The sequence below is a fragment of the Orycteropus afer genome, unplaced genomic scaffold, assembly GCF_000298275.1.
Source record: "Orycteropus afer afer isolate SDZICR_OR568_19922 unplaced genomic scaffold, OryAfe1.0 scaffold00483, whole genome shotgun sequence".
Lineage (NCBI taxonomy): Eukaryota > Metazoa > Chordata > Mammalia > Tubulidentata > Orycteropodidae > Orycteropus > Orycteropus afer.
In genome coordinates this window covers 955,969-980,173 of record NW_006922070.1, presented here as the reverse complement: position 1 = coordinate 980,173, position 24,205 = coordinate 955,969, and the positions used below count along the sequence as shown (strand labels likewise).

General features: G+C 38.3%; 1 protein-coding gene across 1 annotated transcript in view; it reads left to right on the top strand.

Annotated features, from left to right (window-relative positions):
• Positions 1-24,205, top strand: part of MTUS1 (microtubule associated scaffold protein 1) — a 139,502-nt gene that overhangs the window by 89,556 nt on the left and 25,741 nt on the right. Inside the window, exons 6-7 of the mRNA XM_007954946.1 lie at positions 11,345-11,559; positions 22,578-22,644. Coding sequence (XP_007953137.1) covers positions 11,345-11,559; positions 22,578-22,644 — 282 coding nt within the window. The remainder of the gene's footprint in view (positions 1-11,344; positions 11,560-22,577; positions 22,645-24,205) is intronic.

The following is a 24,205-nucleotide window of genomic DNA, read 5'->3' as shown; positions in this document are numbered from 1 at the left end:
TACAGAAGTAGATTGCCCAATCTTCCTTCCAAGGAGTGGCTGGTGGGTTTGAACCTCCAGCCTTCTGGTTAGCAGTCAAATGCCTTAGGCACTATTATCTGGAGGAATTTTCCTTCTATTTCTATGTTTCTGAGAGCTTTTATCAGGAATAGATGTTGGATTTTATCAAAAGCCTTTTCTGCATCAATTAATATGATCATGTGTTTCTTTTCCTTTGTTTTATTTATGTAATAGATTATGTTGAATTTTTTAATCTAATGTTGAACCATCCTTGCATATCTGGTAAAAATTCCATTTGTTGAGGGTGTATTATTATTATTACTATTGTTTAATATAGTTTTAGATTCTATTAGCTAGGATTTTGAAGATTTTTGTGTCTATATTCATGGGAGATATTGGTCTGCAATTTTCATTTTTAGTATGGTGTTTTTGCCTGGTTTTTGGTACCAGGGTAATGCTTGCTTCATAGAATGAATTTAGAATTACTCTATCCTTTTCTGTGGAAGAAAGGTTGGGCAATCTACTTCCATAGTGATACCGCCTCAGAAACCCAAGGAGGGGTCGCTATGAGTTGGGTACGACTTGACAGCACATAACAACAACAACGTCCTTTTCTGTGTTCTGGAATAGTTTGAAAAGGGTAAGTGTCAGCTCTTCTCTAAACATTTGATTGAATTCTCCAGTGAAGCTGTATGAGCCAGGACTTTTTTTTTTTTTTGTGGGAAGTATTTTTTATGACTTGCTCAATTTTTATTTTTGTTATTGATCTATTCAAATTTTCTATGTCAGTCTGTTAGTTTAGGGAGGGCATGTCCTTCTAGAAATCTCTCTATTTCTTCTAGGTTTTCGAATGTGTCAGTGTGTTAGACTGGGTTCTCTAAAGAAACAAAAACCAGTAAAGCTTATATATATAGAGAGAGAGAGAGAGAGAGAGATTTATCTTAGGAAAATGTATAAATATATATATATATAGAGAGAGAAATTTGTCTTAGGAAAATGGCTTACACACTTATAGAAGCTGGCAAGTCCAAAGTTCCTAGATCAAACATCAAGCTGGAAGCTTTTCCCAACTCTTGCAGCCACAGGGGCTGAAGAGCTCAAGGCTGGCAGGCAGTACACTGGCTATTGACTCCAACGAATGACGAATCCAAGATCTCCAGGCCGAATGGTGGACTGTTCACACACGGACAGTTGTAGGCAGCACAACAGAATCCCGATCCACAGAAGAATGTTTCTTTTCCCAGGATGTCCTTGGATATTACTGGAAGCAGGCCACACCCCTAGGGAAACTCCCTTTCACCAGATTGCCTGCTCAAAACATAATCATATGATCCCATCATGGGAATAATCACATCACAACAGCTTAAACCACACAGAATTGTAGTCCAGCCAAGTTGACACACAGCTCCATCTATCACAGTCAGAGTACAGGCTTTCATAATATTCTGTAATTATCCTTTTCATTTCAGTTGGTTCTGTTGTGACATCACCAATTTCATTTGTTATTTGTGTTATTTGCATCTTCTCTTTCTTTTCCTTAGATTTGTCATGGTTTATCAGTTTTGTTAAACTTCTAGAAGATCCAACTTCTAGTCTTTTTAATTTTTTTCTGTTTCATTTACTTATGCTCTGGTCTTTATTATTTCCTTTTTCTTTTCTGGAGATGCAGGCTTCTTTTTCTAAATGTTATAGTTGTTGGGTTAAAGTATTGATTTTGTTTTCTCTCTCTTTTTTTCTTTTATGTTTGCATTTATTGCATATATTGACCTCTGAGCACTGCTTTCACTATGTCCCAAAGGTTTTGGTATGTTGTGTTTTCACTCTTGTTTGTTTCTAGGAATTTTTTAATTTTATACTTCATTTATTTTGTTACCCAGGAGTTCTTAAGCAGTGTTTTCTATTCAGCTTCCATGTATTTGATTTATCCCGCCTCCCCCCTGGTCTTCTGTTTATTGATTTCTAACTTATAGCATTATGATCTAAGATGCCTAGAGTATTTAAATGTTTTTAAATTTTTGAGGCTTGTTTTCTGGACTAATGTATGAGCTGTTCTGGTGAATGATCCATGTGCACTGAAAAGAATGTGTATTGTGTTTCTGTTGGGTGAGTGTTCTGTATGTCTGTGAGGTCAAGTTGGTTAATTGTGTTGTTGAGATCTTCTGTATCCTTGTTGAGTTTTTTTTTTCTAGTTCTGTCCTTCATCTAAAGTGGTATATTGAAGTCTCCTACTACTGTTGTAGGAGCTCTGGTAGCATAGTGCCTAAGGCACTTGACTGCTAACCAGAAGGCTGGCAGTTGAAACCTACCAGCCACTCCTCAGAGGGAAGGTTGGGCAATCTACTTCTGTAGTGATACTGCCTCAGAATCCCAAGGAGGGGTTGCTATGAGTCAGGTCCGACTTCACGGCACATAACAACAGCAACAACTACTACTATTGTGGAGTTGTCTATTTCTCCTTTCATTTCAGTTAATGTTTGCTTTATGTATTTTGGAGCTCTTTCATTGGTTCCATAGATATTTATTATAGATATGTCCACTTGGTTGATTGACCCTTTTATCATCATATAATGCCCTTCCTTAAGCTCTGGTAGTGTAGTGCCTAAGACATTTAACTGCTAACTAGAAGGCTGGTGGTTCAAATCCAGCAGCCACTCCTTGAAAGGAAGATTGGGCAATCTACTTCCGTAGCAACACCGCCTCTGAAACCCAAGGAAGGGTCTCTATGAGTCAGGTCCAACTAGATGGCAGCAAGTTTGGTTTTGGTTTGTTCTTTATGCTAGTTTTCACCTTGAAGTCTGTTTTATCAGAAAGTTTTACTATTCCTGTTCTTTTTCGCTGCAATTAACTTGATATATTATTTTCCACACCTTGATTTTTAATTTGTTTTTATCTTTATGTCTAAGGTTAGTCTCTTCTAGGCAGCATATCAATGGGTCTTCTTTTCTTATCCATTCTGCAATTTTCTTTCTCTTGACTAGTGCCATTCACATTCAGTGTAATCACTGATAGGTATTAATTTACTACTGTCATTCTTTTGTGTTTTTTAATTGTGTTTTTTCTTGGTTTCTTTGTTCTGAATATGTTTCTGTGCTGTCATCATTTTGTTATCAGGTTTTCCTTTTCTTCATTGTAGTTGCTTTTGATTTTTCTAAGTCCTTGTAAATTTTTCTTTCTTATTTTGGTCAGAAGGCAATTTAGTTATCTTTGTGGTTACCCTGTAGTAAATTTTTGTCTTCTTGAATTTGGAACAGTTTGTTCTATATTGATATCATCCTAATGCCTCTCCATTTGGAAGTTTTGTAGTTATACCATTTATCCCTAACCAGAAGGCTGGTGGTTCAAACCCACTAGACACTCCTCAGAAGGAATATTGGGCAATCACTTCCATAGTGATACTGCCTTGGAAACCCAAGGAGGGGTTGCTATGAGTCGGGTCCAACTCGACAGCAGTGAGTTTGGTTTATTTATTTATTTATTTTTGCTTTGTAGTGCTTATTGTTTACAGATTGACACCTCTGGTTCTCTATTTTTTGTTTTGTAAGCTTATATTAGTTTGAGAATTCTTTTTCTGGGTTGATTTCTCTTGGTGTCATCACATGTCTTAATCTTATGTTATTATTTTCTGCTATTGGTTTTCTGTCTGAAGGAGTCCCTTTACCATTTCTTATAATATTGGCCTGTTTTTTCACATATTACCTTAATTTTTGTTTGTGTGGGAGTGTCCTAATTTCACCATCATAGTTGAGGGATAGTTTTGCTGGATATATAATTTCTGGTTGGCAATTCTTTTGTTTCTAGGTTTTGTATATATGATCTCATTGCCTTCTTGCATGCATGATTTCTGCAGAGAAATCAGAGCTTAGTCTTATTGGTTACCCTTTGTAAATAACATTTTCTTTTTCCTGAGTTGTTCTCAAGAGTCTTTCTTTGTTTTTGATTCTGGAAGTTTTGATTATGATATGTCTTGGTGACTTTCTCTTGGTTTCTATCCTGTATGGGGTTCATTGAGCTTTTTAGATGGATATCTTTTTGTTCTTTGCCCAGTTTGATTCTACTCTTTTGTCCTCCCAATGTGTTATCTATCTCTCTCATTTTAGTGTTCATCTTGATTTCCATTTGCTGGGGTAGAAAGAGTATTTATGTCTATGCACAGGGAAGGTGTGTCTTTGTTAGATTAGAGAGTGTATTTTTCCAGTTCTAGTTCACTGGTGTGAGTCTGGCACCATTCTGGGCACCCACAGCTGTTTATCCAGCTCTTGACCAGATTCAATCAAGCCAGAGGCCATCCTGAGTCTAGGTTTTCCAACCACCCCAACACAAGCTTTTCCCCTGTGTGGGTCCTCAGCCCTAATGACTAGTGTCTACTAGTGGTGAGTTATTTCATTCCCTTTCTCTGGCTCCCTCCTCACTCTGTGGTGATCTGTGCCACTGTAAGTCTGACCTACTTTCCTGCAGCTTCCTCCCCCAGCTCCTGTATTATTGTCTGCTCATCTGCAATTCCTCCTGACCTGTCTACACTGAGTCTTTATTGCTGTGTGGATTCTGTGAAGTTGTTTTCTCCTTGTCTGTGTCTGATGCCTCCTTGCTCAAAATGGCAGTGGTTCAGCCAATCCTGGCTTCTTTTCTCTCCCTACACACTGACCTCTCTCCTTCTCCCTTTTTAATTAGTACTCAGTGTAATTTTTTTTGTTTTTGTTTTTCCAGTGTAATTCTTTATCCTCTTATTTGATGCTCAGCATTCTCAGCATTCATTTGTATCTGTTTCACTCAGTTTTTCTGAGTCTCTGTTGTAGAGAGGTTGGGTGGAGTATGTTAGCAGGATATCATCTTGTCTCTGCCTCCAGAACAAATTGGTTTTCCATTCAATAATTCATCTATATTTTGTTTTGTGCCTTTGATTGCAATTCCCACAATGTAACACCACTCTTCCCACTTCTTCCCTGTGTTTCCCATTTCTACTTGTCCTTTCTTATGCCTTCTGACTTTCTGAGCTTTGTCCCTGAGCAAAAGCTGCTCTTTTGATCTTGTATAGCCAATTGTTCTAAGGGGTGCATGTCCCTCTACTGTTATTATTTACCTTTTCAGCTCGTCTGTTGGTTGGCTGAATGTTGAACCACTGAGGTCATTTTAGTTCCAGGCTTGAAGGGTGATGAAGGGCTCAAGGGTTCCACCAGTCTCTGTCCAACTAGAAAGCCTGGTCTTTTTTATGATTTTTGAGTTCTGTTCCACATTTTCCATCCATTCTATCCAAGACCTTCTATTGTGATCTCTTTCAGAGCAGTTGAGATTGAGGAGGATAAGGTTCTTGTGGTTCATTAGTTCTTTGGACTATTTGTTTCCATGTGTCTTTGAATTTCTTCACTCTTTTTTGCTTTGGACAGAAAGAGAAAAATAGTTGCATGTTAGGTGACTATGTACTAGCTTTTGAGACCCCAGACATTACTCATCACACTAGGATGTAAACATTGTCTTTGTGGACTGTGTTCTACCAATTGAGTTAGCTGTCATCCTAGACTGTGATCCTAAGCCTGCAAGTCCAGTGATTTATTTCCTCAAGGTGTTTGGTTATGGCTGAGATGTTTTCCTAACTTGGCCCTGATTGCTCCGTTGTCCTCTTCGTTCACAGTGTCCAGCTATAAGTAGCCTTTCAGTATCTTAATTAAGCCATGTTTCTCTCAGCTTTAGAGCCTATGTATGTCTATTTCCTTTGTCTGGGATGCCTATTTACCGTTTCCTCTAGTTCCCTTCTTTCATAATCTTCATCCTAATCCCTTATTGATTCTTTATATCTCAATTCAAACTTCACTTCTTGGAAGAAGCTTCTCCAGATTCCCAGGTTAGACTTTCTGTTAAGTTCACTCATGGTCCCTCAAACTCTTTTGTTGTTGTACTTCACAGATTGGAATTACATATTTAATTTTTAAAATTATTTGATTACCCAACTTTCCTCACTATGCTGTCAACTCGGTTGTAACAGGAATGTCTCCTTTGCATATTATTACATCCAAAGCACCTAAAGCAGTGTCAAGAATGTAGTAGTTTTGATAAATACTACATTACGTGGGTGAGTGAGTTGTCCAATGAATATGTAAAAAAACCTGGCAAATTAGTTACTGAATTTTATGTTTCATTTCATGGAAGCCAAGGCAAACTCTCCAAGTTGGTAGTTCTTGCCTCTAGCTTGGTTTTAGTAATTTGGAAAGCCAACAAATTCAGTAATTGTATCCTTGTCTTGCTTTAGGATAATATGTCTTCAGCAGCTAGTATGTGATGATGGTTAGTCTTTGTCTTAATGATTAAATATTTCTCAAAAATTACTTCTAGTCATGAGTTGGAGATCTATATGCCTGACTGCTTTGAGCCTGCAAAATAGACCTGTTGTTGTTATGTACCGTCGAGTCAGACCTGACTCATAGCGACCCCTCCTTGGGTTTCCAAGGCAGTATCACTCACTACAGAAGTAGATTGCCCCATCTTCCTTACGAGGAGTGGCTGGTGGGTTTGAACCACCAGCCTTCTGCTTAGCAGTCAAGTGCCTTAGGCACTATGCTACCAGAGCTCCCGTTTCTCTTTATCCAGTAATTCTCTTTAAGAAGATGATGTATAAGTTTATTAAGCTAGCTTTAAATTTTATTAGGTTGAGATTTCTGACTAGAAAAAATAACAATAGCAAGCACATGTGTTATGCAGCTGTTTTTCAGGGGCTCAAGTGTCTTTTATTCAGGACATATGCTTTTCTAATACAAGTTCTATTCATTATACTGAATAACAGTAAGATTAGCTCAAAAGCAATAGCAGTAATTATCATGTTGAGAAACATCTGAATCTGTGTAGAAGTTAACATCTCATTTTAAGGTTTGTGATTAAGTTGAATCTTTGAAATCAGAACATGTCTGTTAAGAGACATAATAAGCAAGCTATTTCATACTTTCCAATAAAGCTGCATTATCAAAATTGTAGAATTCTAATAAGGAGAATGTGAACATAAATTTTGGATCATATAATGCAAATTTCATATAAATAATGAACCTGTAGGATTTAGTACAGTAAAATCTATGAAAACCAGAACCTATATAAAACTATGAAAGCAGAAACCTGTCACAGATGAAAAACTCAAGTATTTTTTACTAAAGAGAGTATTAGAAAAGTGGTGACTGCATGGTGTCAAAGGTGAAAAACTTGCAAGACCCAGAAAAACAAGGCAGTCCTGTTGAGTTCCATCTGTCATAGGTTTCACTGTATTTTGAAGTACCCTGTTTAGTAGCTCTGGTGGCATAGAGACTAAGGCATTTGACTGCTAAACAGAAGGCTGGTGGTTCAAGCCCACCAACCACCCCTCAGGAGGAAGACAGGGCAATCTATTTCTGTAGAAATACCACCTTGGAATCTCAAGGAGGGGGTCACTATGAGTTGGAATTGACTCCACTGCAGTGATTTTTTTTTCCTTAATGAACATTAGGGCTGTGAGGATCATTAGCAGTTTTTGCACCATCTCTGATTTTCACTGGAGCCAGGAGTGAGGAGAGAGGGAAGGATGCTCAAACTAGGTCATCAGCCATCATGTGGTGCAATTTGTCCTTAGGGAGTACAGTATATAGAGCAGAAGACTGAGGCATTAACATGCTTTTCCAGCTCTAGAGAGAGGGCAATGTGTTGACTTATTTGTTCTTATGTTAAAATTTGAAGACATGTAATCTTGAAATAATAATAGGTTGATTTTTCTTTCCTCCTTAATTTTAAATCATTCTGACTATTCACATATAGTAAAACACATGTAACTAGATTCTGCAAAGGAGAAAGCCGATTGACTGTTTTCTTGGTGGTTAAGAGTTAAGTAAAGATTTAAGTGCTGGGGAATTATTTTAACACCCTTTAAAAACTAAGTTTATTTACATTTAATTTGTATTTAATTTTAAATAGGTTGAACATATACTTCATGGTAAAAAAGTACAAAAAATAATTAGAACACCTTTCACCTGTGTCATTCTTATTCCTTTCCTCAAAAAAGGAAAACATTATTAGTATTACCATATCTATTCTATAATAATTTTTATGCTTTTATATTAAAAAAAGAAAATATGCTTATTCCTCCACCTTTTTTTATACAAAGGAGGCATACATTACTCTTTACAAGGTTTTTTTTTTTAATTTACCAATTTCCACAGAGAGCTCCTTGTTCTTTATTGTAGCTGCTGTATTGCACTATGTAAATATAAAATTAGACAGTTCTTTATTTATGAACATTTGGGATGTTCTTTGATCTTTTCTTTGCAGACAAAGTTACAACAAAAACCCTTCTAGATATGTCACTTTGTTCATGTGTAGGATTCACCAGAGAATAATTTCTTGCTTACTGGTTATGAATCACCATTTGACGCTAGGGTATATTAGGAAAGCCTTATCACAAAGCTTTTATGTTCTTAAACATGTGTTTGAGTAAATGGAGTTAAGCAGACGTGACCAAAACGTCTTTAATGTTTGAGTTTCCAGCAACACTGAAAATTATATTTTGTACAGGTCTGACAATTTTTGTCACTACCTGAAGCAGAGCAGTCTTCTCAGTATGATGTTTAGGTTTGCATGGCTGGACATTTAGGAGCTGGTGCCGGTGTGTATGGGTGGCCTCCTCTTGAAATGTCAAATCTCCGGTTATTCAGAAATCCTGAGAGAAGCAGCATCCTGGTATCTAGACAGTTTATGTTTTACTGAAGCAATTGCTTTCTATGTGCCTTGTGTGGTAGGAATGCAATCAAATTTGGATACTTGATGTTCTTCAGGGTATTTATATGTAGATTTATGAAAATGGAGAATTATCATCAGATAAGATAATGAGATAATAATTAAATATATTAGGGTAACATTTGTTAAGTTTTCTGCATAAATATTGTTCTTACCTGTGTATTATATTACATTTCCACTTACCAATGTATGTGGAAATGTGTGTGTTCACATGCACAGTCTAGGGGAACAGCAGAGACTGCATCCGAGGCTATGGTGGTTAAGTTTATGTGTCAACTTGGCTGGGCCTGGTTGAGCGGCTGGGCGGCTGGATATAGTATTCTCCATGATGAGACTGATAATCAACTCCGTGGTGGAATCTATTGTGAGCAGCTGAGTTGCCTTTGGGTATATGGTCTGCTTCCCATACATAAGAAACAGCTTTGGGAACAATCTCTAGCCTATGGCACACTTGGACCCTGCATATAGCTATGTCGTTGTTCAGCAGCCTGCCATGCTCTGCCGACCTTGGGATTTACAGTGGACTTGAACGAATGGCCTGCCATGTGGTTTGGTAACATCGGGACTGTGTCATTTTATTTGTCAACCTTGGGCTTGTTAGCCTCAGCAGCCAGTAGCTGCCTGAGTGATGAGATGCCTCTAGCTTCAGTGGTCTGGGAGCAAGAGGCAGAGCTGAAGCCCAAGGTCAAGGAGCTTTCACATAGCCCCTAGAGCCTGGCACTTGCAATTCGGACTTCTAGCCTCCCGACCATAAGGGAATAAACTCCTGTTTGTTAAGCCCATCCCATTGGTTGTATATTCTTGTCAGAGTGGCACTAGATAACCAAAACAGAGGTCAAGGCCCTGCACATGCTTGGCTCACTTTCTGTATCTAGAAGGATCTAAGGAGAGTGAAAGTGAGAGTGCACTGTCAACAGTAAAACACTGTGTAATGATTAGTATGTGTTATGTGACAGAGTATCTAAGAACATTTCAGGAAATGACATAATAATCTCAGGTATTTTGACAAGTTGTCAAACATTTAGATTACTTTTCCATCATAATAAAAATGATGCTATGAAAGTTATTTTTCCTCTAGGACTTTAATGTCACAGCAGTATTAACATGGTTATTTTTTCTATCTGCTGTGGAAGTAGCAATTTTTGATGAACAACTATTAGTTACTGCTAATAAAGATATTGGATAAATTATTTCTCTCTCTCTTCAAGTATTTTTAAAACAATATGCCATTCAGTCATTTTAGGTGTGAGTTGTTTAACCACATAAAGCAGCAACAGAAAATGAGAACCTTTTCAATTTTTTCCTTTTTTAACTTAGAGTGTATTTTGAATATGTTTTGGCATTGGTTCTTAGAATGTGAATACTGAGGTTTCTTTCTTTATTTTCCTTCAAGCATCAATAGGTCATTTTCTTTTCCTTGAAAAATTAGAGAAAATAATTATTAACTGCTTTTAAAATTATCCTAGATTTCTTTGTTTCCTCAGAATGTGGATGCCATTGGGAATGCCTATGAGAATAAGGATGTTATTGTTGTTAGGTGTTGATGAGTTGGATCTGACTCATAGCAACCCTATGTACAACAGAAAAAAACACTGCCCAGTCTTGTACCGTCCTCACAAAATGTTTATTTTTTTAGTTTCTCATGTCTTTTTCATTCAAATTTAGATTTGTTTTTATTATTTGGCATACTTATTTAAAAACTAGCAGTTTCCTGTTTTTCCAAGTCTCTTTGATATTTAAAGTGACTGAGACATTTGGAATGGCTCCAAAAGGAACAGTTTTTGTATTTTAATATAAAGTAATTTGCTGAGTACCAAGGCATAGAAAGTGAATCATCACTTAGCATAACATTTTAGATAGACTTGGAGTATTAGTATGTGCTTTTAAAAAATAAGCTATTATTACTACTTGACAAAGAACCCATCTCCCCAAATAAAACTATACTATCCATTTCTACATTTGATAGAAAATAGATAGTATAGTCTTAGCAATGAATTTAAAGGGAAAAATGTGAGTAGATTTTCAATGTCTATGAGTCGGGGCCGACTCGACGGCAAACAACAACAACAACAATGATGATGATTTATTAGAGATTAGGAAATAACTCGTCTGCAATATAAATCTTTGTAATGACCAGGCCATCAGCAGGGAAAGGATGGAACGTTTATGAAAAACATATAGGAAGAGGGAAAAGCATATCATTTGTTTTCCTTTTAGCATATCTGATCAATATGTACAGTCAGACTACTAGTCACAGTCAGTTTCTGTACCGATTTAACTGGAAAACTAGAAACTAGGAAATAAATTCAACATTATTTTGCACACAATTTTCATGTTTCTTGGTTGCTAAATCTACTTGTTTCATATACACAATTCTATACTGTACATAAATCTTTTAAAATCAGAACTAAAGCCACTGTTTGTTTTTATCAATTCCAAACATCTAGATATTTGTTTCCAGTTCTCATCTGTATACCTACCTTATGTAAATAAACATAACTTAAATGCATTACTGTGGCCTGTGTTGTTGACTGTGAACCCATGTGGTGGTGATTATAAGAATTTACATCACATATTTTAGTGCCTATATTAATTTCTTTTGCAGTTGAAAAGGGCAGGCAAAAGAATCCCAGAAGTTTATGCACCCAGACACAGACGTCTCCAGATGTGCTGTCTGCTGAAAAAACACTTGAATTGGCTCAGTATAAAGCAAAATGTGAAAACCAGAGAGGATTTATCCTGCAGCTCAAGCAGCTGCTTTCCTGTGGTAATACCAAGTTGGAAGCATTAATCATTGTGATTCAGCACCTACTATCTGAGGTAAGGATGCGTATGCTGTAAATAGTCTTTCTCACTGAGGATCTGGTGGAGGTTGTGGTGTGGGGGGAGGCGGGAACAATCCTCATGCTCATATTTTCTGACATCTTTAATGATTTGGAAAGATCCGATATAATTTATTCAGTTATGCTTTTTTTCCAGCTCTCTTGATATCTGAGCCAGTCTCTAAAAATGTGGACATTATTCTTTTTTTTTTTCTTTTTAATTTTTTATTGTGATTTGGGTGAAAGTTTACAGAGCAAATTCATCTTCCATACAACAGTTCACACACACTTTGTCTCCTGACATGGCCTGCAATCTCCCACAATGCAACAGCTCCCCTCCCACTTCCTCCCCATAGCCACGTCTTCCCTGCGTCCTTCCCTCCCATGCACTCCTACCCCCCTGAGCTGTCTTTCCCTGTGCGTACTCAACCCTTCTATTCTCCCATGACTGATCTCTCCAAGGAGTGTATCTACCTAATGTAAAGTTCACCTCATATGCCTGTCTTGTTTGGCTGGAAGCCACAGGAATGGGTTCAATTCCAGACCTGAAAGGCAGCTAGGGGCCATAGTCTCAGGGGTTTCACCAGGCTCTATCAGACCAGCACACTTGGTCCTTCTTTTTTTTTATTATTTTATGATTTTGAGTTTTGTTCCACATTGTTCTCCCACTCTATCTAGGATCTCCTACAGAGATCCCGCACCAAGTGGTTGACAGTGGTAGCCAGGCACCATCTAGTTCTTCTGGTCTCATAGTCATATAGACTGAGGATTGCATGATGTACCAGTCCCTTGGACTAATTGTTTCTATGAATTTTTGGTTTTCTTCATTCTTTTTTGCTCTGGATGAGGAGAGACCCATAGTTGTATCTAGATGGCTGCTTGCAAGCTTTTAAGATCCCAGTCGCTACTCACCAAAGTAGAATGTGGAACATTGTTTCTGTGTAGTAAGTTATGCCAATTGAGCTTGATGTCCCCTGCAATCATGGTTCCAAGCCCACAGGTCCAACTACTCGCTCCCTGCAGGTAGCTGGCTGTGGCCAAGAAGTGACTACAACCTTATCCCTTGTCAGCTACTGTTGTTGTTATGTGCCGTCGAGTCAGACCTGACTCATAGCGACCCCTCCTTGGGTTTCCGAGGCAGTATCACTACGGAAGTAAATTACCCCATCTTCCTTCTGAGGAGTGGCTGGTGGGTTTGAACCACCAGCCTTCTGGTTAGCAGTCAAGTGCCTTAGGCACTACGCTACTACTATATACCTGGAAATTCTTACATAACATATAAATACACTTATAGAAATGTTGTCTGCCAATCCTATACATGGTCATGAGCACACTCCCCCCTGCATAAAACAAAAACCAAACTCACTGCCATGGAATCAGATCTGACTCCTAGTAACCCTTCCTTGGGTTTCTGAGGCAGTATCACTACAGAAGTAGATTGCGAACCCCCAGCCATCTGCTTGGCAGTCAAATGCTTTAGGCACTACGCCACCAGAGCTCCCTACCTCCTGCATAGACATACCTGATTGTTTGGCCTGTCCACCCATCTATCTACCTGTATATCAGTGTGGAAACATATTCTTATTACTTCCTTTTCTCCCCTGGAGTCTCTTGGTTAGACCAAAAACAGTAGAAAGATAGCTGCCTGTTATCCTCCTCTCTTCATGCCTCTAGATCTACATTATCATTAACCATTTTTTTTACTTTATTTTTAATTATATATACCTTTCAGTATCACACTTAGTTTAATGCTCTGAAAAATGAGATTGTATTTATGGGTCAATGGACATTTTTGAAAGGAGTTCTGGTGGCATAGTCCCTAAGGCATTTGACTGCTAACCAGAAGAATGGTGGTTCAAACCCACCAGCCACTCCACAGAAGGAAGACTGGCCAATCAACTTTCATAAAGATTTACTGCTTCAGAAACCCAAAGGGGGTCTCTATAAGTTGGAATTGACTTGGTGGCAGTAAGTTTGGTTTTCGTTTTGGGTTGGACACTTTTGAGGCAACTTTCATGTCTGGAGACTCTTCAGAATTTCTATCTGTTCCTAAAATAATTTGTGGTACAACAAAAGCAAAGCAACTTTTCTTCATTTCTTACTTTTCCCTGATATTCTGTGGCAATGTTAATTTGAGAACTGGTTACAATTCACTGAGAAAAAGCAAGTTTATATAAACATATGATAACTGATGTAGCAACAAAAACTGCAATTAAACAAGGAAAACTAGGGTGAGAATATAATTTGAGTCCTTTAGCATTTTTAATCACAGTTTTAGAGAGAAGGAGGGTTGGGCAATCTACTTCCATAGTGATACTGCCTTGGAAACCCAAGGAGGGGTCGCTATGTGTCAGATCTGACTTGACGGCAGTGAGATTATTTTTTATTTATTTATTTTTGTAGTACATGGTATCTGAAAGGAAGAAAACTATTAAATGTGTTCTGTCATTCAGATCAATCCAAAAAGCATATATTCTTTTCGTGCAGAGGACACTATGATGTAGTTGCCTGCTTGTGGGGAGAAAAAGATGAATATAACTTAGACATGCCTTTGAGGAATTGCGAGGCTAATAGTTTAGGTCAATAGCTGATGAACCTTTTAGAATTTTGTCCAGACTTTTTTTCTCTTGTTATTTTGAGATGGAAGTGGAGACATTTACCTAGTATTTTAGTTGCAGTGCTGTTGTTAGGTGCCGTTGAATCGGTTTTAACTCATAGTAGCGGTGTGTACAACAGAACAAAACACTTGCCCCATCATCCTGTGCCATCCTCACAATCATCGCCATGCTTCAGCCCATTGTTGGCACCACTGTGTCAATCCATCTTGTTAAGGGTATTCCCCCTTTTCACTGACCCTCTACTTTATCCAGCATGTTATCTGTCTCCAGGGATTGGTCACTTCTGACAACATGACCAAAGTATGAAAGACAAAGTCTAGCCAGTCTGACTTCTCCGGAGCATTCCAGCTGTATTTCTTCCCAGACACGTTTGTTTGTTCTTCTGGCAGTCCATAATACATTCAGAATACTTCTGCAATATCACAATTCAAATACAACAACTCTTCTGCAGTCTTCCTTATTGATTGTGCAGCTGTCACACACATATGAGGCTATTGAAAATACCATAGGTTGGGTCAGGTACATCTTAGTCTTCAAAGTGATATCTTTGCTTTTAAATGCTTTAGTAAGGCTTTTTGCCCCCAATTTGCTCAATGCAATACAGTCGTTTGACTTCTTGACTGCTGCTTCTGTGAGTGCTGATTTTGGATCCAAGTAAAATGAAATCCTTGAAAGCTTCTAATGTTTCTCCATTTATTATGATGTTGTTTATTGGTCCAGTTTTGAGGACTTTTGTTTTCTTTATGTTGAGGTGTAATCCATCCTGAAGGCTGTAGTCTTTGATCTTCATCAGTAAGTGCTTCCAGTCATCTTCATTTTAAGCAAGCAAGCTTGTGTCATCTGCATATCACAGGTTGTTAGTGAGTCTTCCTCCAATTCTGATGCCACATTCTTCTTCATATAGTCCAGCTTCACAAATTATTTGCTCAGCATACAGATTGAATAAGTATGCTGAAAGGATACAACCCTGACATATTTACTTCCTAATTTTAGGACAGCCTTTGGTCTTTGTACAAGTTCCTCATGAGTACAATTGAATATTCTAGAATTCCCATTCTTCCCAGTGTTATCTTTAATTTGTTAGAATTCACACAGTCAAATGCTTTTGCATAGTCAATAAAACACAGGTAAACAAATATGGTATTCTTTGCTTTCAGCCAAGATCCATCTGACATCAGCAATGATATTCCCTGGTTCCATGTCTTCTTCTGAAACCAACTTGAATTTCTGGAAGTTCCCTGTAATATACTGCTACAACCATTTTTGGGTCATCTTCAGAATTTTTTACTTGTATGTGATGTTGTTGTTGTTGTTGTTTGCTGTCGAGTCGGCCCCGACTCATAGCGACCCCTCCTTGGGTTTCCGAGGCAGTATCACTACGGAAGTAGGATTGCCCAACCTTCTATTGTTTGATGATAATTTCCGCATTCTGTTGGATCACCTTTCTTTGGAATGGGCACAAATATGGAGCACTTCCAGTTGTTTGGCTAAGTAGTTGTCTCCTAAATTTCTTGGCATAGACAAATGAGTGTTTCCAGCATTATATCTGCTTGTTGAAACATCTCAATGGATATTCTGTCAATTCCTGGAGGCTTGTTTTTCACCAATTCCTCAGTGCAGCTTGGACTTGTTCTTTTAATACCATCAGTTCTTGATCATGTGCTACTTTCTGAAATAGCCAGTTTATTCAGAAGTGGATGGCCCCATCCTTCCCAGTCTGTCTTAGTCTGGGGACTCTGTAGAAACCTGTCCACCATGGGTGACCCTGCTGGTATTTGAAATACTGGTGGCATAGCTTCCAGCCTCACAGCAACTTTCAAGCTACTGCAGTATGACAGAGTGACAGACGAGTGGTAGCAAAGTGTTCCAGAGATGGTTTATAACTTGGGATGGAAAGTTGTCAATAATTTGACTCAAACATACTAACAATCATGAGGATGGCACAGGACTGGGCAATGTTTTCTTCTAGTCTTTCATATGTAAAGTTGCTGTGAATCAGAGCTAATTCGAGAGCAACTAACAACAATAAACTTTGGTACCAGCTGGCCTTTTACTCCTACTGTCACTGCCCCTATGCACCTGCTATATATTAGGGAGGTGGAAGAGAGAGAAGAGGAAATTAATATTTGTTGAGTATTTACTAAGTACCACATATTCTAAATTACCTTATTAAATCCTCACCAAAACCACAGTAAGCCTAAATTTACAAATAAGAAAATTAGAGCATAGAGTTATTAACTATCATCAGACACCTAGCAAAAGGAGAAACAGGACTTGAACCCAGGTATAGAGTACTAAGAATTGAAAATCTCCCATAAACTTACATACTCTTTCATCCTTTGTTCAAATACCATTATTGGGCTATTGCCCTTCCCCAAAACTCCTACATATGCAAGTCTTTCTTATAGTAGCATCACATCATTACCTGCATTTAGTTTACATGGACTCATTATACAAACAACCAAATGAAAATATGTATTATAAAGGACAGTTAGCTCTGTCTTCCACTCACCTCAATGAAGAAAGGTCCAGGAAAGGACGTGAGATGGAAGAAAGGTATTCCTCCAGTAGTATTCACAGTCCCTAAATACCTCTGTGGCATGAGCATTATGTATTATCCTAATGTGTAAAGTCAATTTTTCCCCTATATAACCTCCCCACTAAAGGCACATCAAATATTTATCAGATACTTAGTTGGAGGAAAAGTAGATCCAACTCTAAAGGAAAACCCACTGGCTTGGATATATTGAGAGATGCTATGTCAATATACAACATGACAACCTCTTAATTTCTGAGATAATTTTCCTGTGTGTGAAATTCACCTTACACCTAAACTTAGAGCCTAACACCCATGTAATTGTGACTCTATTGAATTTCTCACAGTACAGCTCAAGCATTCCTCTCCTTTTTTAAATCAAGACTTTCTGGGGCCTCTTAGCTCTATGTTATGTTACCCTGTGACTCTAGGTTCACTTATACACCTTTTGCACTTTATACCTTATAACCCAAAAAACCCACTGCCTTTGAGTTCATTCGAACTCATAACTACACCCATTGGGTTTCCAAGGCTGTAAATACTCACGAAAGTAGATTGCCCCGTCTTCCTTTTGCGGAGTAACTGCCAGGTTTGAACCACTGACCTTCTGGTTAGCAGCCAAATGCTTTACTCACTGCGCCACCGGAGCTCCTTACCTTATATTATAGGTATCCATTTAGTGCTTAAGGAGCTTTGGTAGCATAGTGGGTAAGGCATTTGGCTGCTAACCAGAAGGTCGGCAGTTCAAACCCACTAGCTGCTCCATGGGAGGAAGATGAGGCAATTTACTTCCATAAAGATTTACAGCCTTGGAAACCCAGTGAGGGTTGCTATGAGTTGGAATTGACTCAATGGTAGTGAGTTTGGTTTATTTAGCACTTGGTTTTGTTTTTTAAGACAGGAAGCTCATTGAGAGCAAGATCCTGACTCTAGTTCTTTCTTATGAAGACACCCAGCACCTAAAACAGTGCTTTATACATAGTAGACACACAGTGTATACCTGAGTGTTCTTTGCTCTTTTTTTTTTTCGTCAGTCAGCAAATATTTACTGATATCCAAATATGTAAAGAGTACTGTTATAAAATAGTTGGAAGGGAAAAGCGTAAGCAGGAGAAAAGTTAAGAAATTAAAAGAAGATTCTCTTAACCCTTTGTTTCTCACATACTCATTGTAAAAGTGCTATATATGTGTGTATTTTGTTATTTCTAACCATATCTAAGTGGTTTTCAGAACACTTAGCTTGTTTCATAAAAATGATTGCTTATAGTGAATCCTAGAACTATCAAGTTTTGTTGCAAGTCTAAGAATTACAGCTTTCCCACTTTAGTGACAGATATATTTGGTTACATAGCAGAAGTTCTAGTGAATGGCTCTTAAATCTGGAAACTTAGGCCACACTTTCTGTTGTCAGTGAACACACTAAAAATGTTAGTTTGTCTAATCCCTAGTTTATCCTTGCATATTTGTACAGTATCCTTCACAGACAGCTAATGTGAATGATGGTGTTGATGGCAGTAGTCCCAGTTTCTTCATAAAAGGTGGCTTACTAGGTAAGCCTCAGTAGGACTAGGTCACTCCTCTAAACCTCAGCCTTGAATTCACAGTGCCTCTAAATCTTTTTTTGCAAGTGAAGTCTAACCTACGGTAGCTCCTAAACAAAAGTGAATTCTGAATGACACTAGCAATCTACTAAAAGTAAAAATGTCTCAGATCAAAAACAGTGGCCACACTATGCACATTCATTGTGTATCACTGGTGATGCTAAACATAGTACCTGTCAGACAGAGCACCCGTCTGAGCTGTGTGAGGTGATTCTTGTCTGCATAATCCCCTGTGATGTTGATGCTGTTCAATAGCAGGGACGCTGATGGGATGACAGCCAGAGACTAAGTGCCTGTGTCCTAGGGACTACTAATTAAATTATAGTGAGTCCATATTTTTTTTCTTGGAGCACTTCATCTATTTAATGCATGAGTATGAAAGCTTTTTTCTATCTGTGTTCCCTGACTTTCTCTCTGTCTCTCTTCCCTACCCCCTCATTGTGTGGAATTTTGCGTGTTACAATATGAAGAAAATTAAATTTATCTGGACTATAAAGTTTAACATCTAAGACAGAAATACTGATATAGAAGCAGCTGAATAAACAGAAACAGTAAATCAGTTTCTTAGCAACAAAATGCATTTTATCATCTACAAGTAAAGGGTAAGTACATGTGAAGGCAAGCTACAGGAAGAGTGGAGCAGGAACTAACAGTATGTATCTCTTATGGTGTGTACGTTATGGTCACATAAAGGGTTATATTTAACATGCACAAAACTCCTTTGGGTTAGACATTATTCCTGCTCTGTAGATGAGAAATCTAAGAAATTAAATCACATGTCATATAGCTAATAAGTGGTTAAGAAGCATTTCCCTCCAGAGTGTCCACCTTTGGTTTTTCCATCATCCTGTGCTGCTGCTCCTCTGATGGAGATGGTCAAAGAAATAGGCCTGGAGATTTTTGTTTACCTAGGTCCCAAACTCCTTTGAAGGCAAGGATTATGTCTGAAATCTCTTTTTATTTTTCACAGCATCTGGAATGATATTTGGTCAATCACTATGAGTAATAACTTCCAACCAATTCAGGAGGATAAATGTCCATTCATGGTATTTGGAAGAGGGAGGTGGGAAGTATAAGACTGACGTTTAGCCTTCCCAGAAGTTTTATATAATGGACCAGGTAAAGATGACCAAGTATTCCAGAAAGGGTGGCATTGACAAGATTGTGAAGATGCGACATACATGACAGGTGTGACTTGGATGAGCGGGGAGTACGTTGGGAGTCTAAGGAGCCAGATGATTAAGGTCCACAGAACTAGGGTGAAGTTTATTTTTTTATGCACTGAATGAGAGATTGTTTTTGATAAAGGGGAGTTTAAATGTATTAAAAAAAATCAGTTGGCATCAAGGCATTTCCAACTCATTGTGACCCCATAAGTTCCTTAGGGTTTCAGTAGCTGATTTTTTGGAAGTAGATCACCAGAACCCTCTGGTTATTGAACTCAAACCAGCAACCTTTGATAGGGCAAGCATGCCAATCATTCGCACCATCCAGGGACTCCATTTTGTGTGTGTGTGTGCACAAGGAATGTGGAATAATAATCTAACACTCTTCTGTCAGGTGGTGTGGAGGGGTGTCTGGGAATGGGTTGGTAAAGATCAGGACTAGTGGGGAGGTAGCACTAATAGAAAAAGTGCAATGGATTCAAGATTCATTCTGAAGCAAGAACTAACTGACTTTTTCAGAACCCATTTAGACAAAGTTAAAGATGACTTCAAGGTTTTCTGGTTAGAAGGTGTGATTGACAGAGGTTAAACAATGTTTCATGGCTTCCAAGGCAATGAAGACAGGAAAGTTGAGTGCAGTGGAGTTGGGGAAATGTCTACGTGGGTACTGAAATCCCTTGCCCCCAAAATCTGTTTAATAAGCAGAAATATCGCATAGTGTATATTTGTAATAGAATGTGACAATTTTCACAAAACTATCTTTGAAATTATACTAGCTTAATTTTTCAATCTTCCTTTTAGTTTCCATAAATTTGAAAAGTGACTTCATTTTTCTTGCCAGCTCTTTCTTTTATTAGCACTTTGGCTACTATTAGAAAGGTGAATTTTAGTCAGATTCACTAAATGTGTTACAGTGTTGCTTGTGACTATCTAGTGAATCTATCTTCTGGTTTTCCTGTCACCTGAAAGATAAAACTTGCTGATGACTTACTTGAACTAGATTACTAAACAAGCATAAATTAGGCTTAAATTTATGATATTAAGATAAGTAAGTACATATAGATGTATGTGTTTTATTTGATTTTACTTCCATTTTTATCTAAGTTGATTTTCCTTGAACATTTCCATGTAAGAAAATCAATTGCTTGTGAATTTTTAAAACTTGGACTCACTGATTTGTGATTTCAGACCAACTTAATACTGCATTTTAAAAATCAAGCATTTAGAAACAATTAAGGCCAAAATGTACTCAATAAAAAAGTCTTTCCATCTGACAGTTCAGGAGATCAGTGTTAACTTCTTAGCTCTGTAGTGAGTGATTAAATATTAAAAAGTCAAATTTATTATAAAATCTTCAACTCTCAAATCATCATTACAAACCTTTTTTCCCCAACACTAGTAGAAAGTGTTCTAAACATCCAAATTAAATTTTGAGTGATACAACACTCATTTTACAACATCATTTAAATTCTAAGTGAGAACATTCATACTTTGATTGCTCTTCACCTAGTTCATAACCTCATTTAGTGTACAGGTTTTGGAGAACAAGTTTCCCTTTTCTATTAGTAAGAGTGATCCTCTAATGACCTCAGTTAGAGAGGGGAAATAAAAAACTCACAAATCTAAAGATAACTCTACTATCCATGAAGGGAAGGCCAGTTTTTTCCTTCCACTCTACCAGCTGATACTTAAGTAAGTGGCAATCGATCAGTCTGATGTCTGGCTCTCATTTTTCATAAATGAAGGGCTGTGGCTTTAAGTGGTTGCAGGCTGCTCCTGCCAAAGGCAGAAGCTGCAGTATCAGCTTCTGTGGGAGAGAGGAGTCTGAGGCGTACAGTAACCTGCAGGACGTGAAGTAAGGCTAACCGAGGGCCAATGGCGCTCCTCCTGGTAGAGCTTTGAATGTAGACAGACGCGGCTGGTGGGTGGTGTGGCCACCTGTGCACTTCTGGTGGCGTGTGGGGGGGTGGGGAGTTGGAGACAGAAGCTGGAAAATGGGCTGCTCCGGCAGCAAAATGTGCCTCTATTCTCCATGTGCAGCAAAAAGGGTAATTAGTATTTGTTTATAGTGCTTTTCTGCGAGGATGTCAGGACTCAGGCAGAGGTTGTTTGGAATTAGGGGGAAATGCTTTGAATGACAAGCAACCCTTGCCTGCAAAGGCTGGGTCTCATGATCTCTGCAACACGGTGATCAAGATGCAGCAGGAGCTCCATCGCGGGTGATCCTAGGGAGGGCATTTCCAGAGAGCTTCAGAAGTCTGTCTTCTCCTTACTTATGCCCTGGTGCTAGAGAATCCACCTTCTAAGGAACTATATGTAATTATTGTATTGTTAAAGTGTGTGTGTGTGTGTGTGTGTGTGTGTGCTTGGTTTCTATGTGTCACTGGTAACTTGAAAATTGTTCTTTATTGCAAGGTTGATAACTGCATTTTTAATACAGAAACAATGTCTGGTTTTACTTGATTTGTTTTTCTAACATCTACTTTGAATTATAGCTGATACAAAGCATGTGAATTCTTAGAAAATAATATGTAGCTGATTTAAAATTATTTAATTTTTTATGTGAAGAGTCCTCCCCCCCAGCCCCCTCCCTGCTTTGTACTTCTATAACAAACTTTATGTCTTCTTTTAGAAGTAAAAGATTGAGGCTTGGTCTTGTAACAAAACTTTTTTATTTGTGACTATAGGCCAAAGTGCATATTAGCATATGGTTGGAACTTTAAATATTTATCTTAAATTGATAACACCTTTATTGTCCTTGGAGAGGGAGAATGCATCATGTCTAAAGTACAGTATGCTCTAGCTGAAAAGTTCTATGGGTTAGCAATGAACTATTGACTCATTAAATGTTTTGAAATGCACCATTCAGTGCCTCAAATGAAAGTTTCATCAGGATCTGAGAAAATACAGATTTTTAAACACTAATTTCCTTCACAACTATAAGGACATCTGTGTTTTGTTACAACACAAACTGTGAGCCTAAATGATTCATATCTTGGCAATTCTGGGTCTCGTTTTCCTAGTGATAACAAATGTGTGCCTTACTGCAAGGGACTTTCTTGAAAACATTAGTAACTGATGTGTGTTTTCCACAGCGGGAGGAAGCATTGAAACAACACAAAACCCTATCTCAAGAACTTGTTAACCTCCGGGGAGAGCTAGGTAAGAGTCCTTTTTTTAATTAAATTTTATGGGAGGGGGAAATTGGAAATTTGTTTTTCTTGTCTGCTTCGTGGAGTTGTGTGCTGGCAGATGTTAGCTCTCCCTCCCTGGTATCTGTGCAAACACTTACGAACATTTCTTTTAAATCTTGGCAGCTTGACCTCAAGTTCACAGAATTCCTGGCACTGGTCTGACTAAGCCTAGCAGAGCTTCTGCAGGAAGCCTATCTCTGATGACCAAAACATTTCTTTCTGAAGAGAGGAACAGAATGATTTTTAGAGTTGTATAGATTCCTGCTAAATAATGTCATTCAGATTTTTTCTGAACCACTTTTTATATTGCTGTGTAGCAGGAACATTCCTTCTATGATCACAGTAGTTACATTTCACTTCCTTGAGGAGTTTATGAATAGCTAGCATAAAGTTTAAAGGGTGCAACGCATTAGAGATAGCCTGTTAGGGACCCACTCTATGCTAGTCTTACCATTTAGATGGGGCTGTTGGTGAATAACAGGCCAGCTCCATTGGGTATTATGTGTGTCTCATGTCTGTGGCCTTCTCTAACCCAGTGCTGCTGTTTCTGGCCTACACTCTGTTTTAGTTCTCGTCTCTTCTCCAAGAATCGCCAGGGGTGGAAAGGAAGCAGTACTACCTTTTGTATCTTAGCTATCTTGTTAGAGTGAACTGAACACCTTGGGGGTCCCCCTTCTGCCTTGAGCACCTCAGCCCAGAGAATCAACTTACTGCTCAGCCAGGTCTGGGGTTGTCTATATACAAGGCTGAGTTCTTTGGCCTTTGCAGTTTTCTGTATACACAATCTCCACTTAAAACGAATGTGTATGTGTATAAATAATGAAAAGGTAACAGGCAGAGAAGCAACTTATGTTCATCTAGTTCTAAAAGAAACTATCCATTTTTTCTTTTTACAGAACCAGAGTTTAAGCATTGCCAGCCTATGAACTTTCTCAGTTTTTCCCAGGGCAAAGATCAAAGGGCAGTGAACATGGGGTCAGCACTTCCTGCCCATATCACTTTTTCCTCCCTTTTTTTCACCTCCCAGTGGGAAGGCAAATGCCTGGTTAACCCTCTGAATTCTTAATATCAGGCCCAGACATGAGTCATTTTTTTTTTTTTTTCTGTCCTTATTTTACATACATAAATGAATGAGCCTTTATTGAAAAGTAATTTTTAAACAGATGAAATGTCACGGCCCCAAAGCCTTGAGAGTTCTGGTGAAACAGTTCAAGTAAACCACAGCTGAGAGGCAGCCAGCTCTCAAGACTTCTAAGGTTTTATGCCTTGTTACTTAATTATAGCCCTTTTCATTACCCAAATGACCAACTTTATTTGCTTTTGTATGGACCTTAAATAATATAATGGATATAGACTGAGAAGATCAGGAAAGAGGCCTTTTTGTATCATTAGGGACCAAGTAGAGGTACAGATGAGCCTGCCTCATGGTTCATGTTTCAACCTCTCCCAAGACAAGGCAGAAACTGGAACAGAACACTGTTCTCATTCACTCTGGTTGAATGGGGAATCCTCTTTGCAGCTTTCAGTGG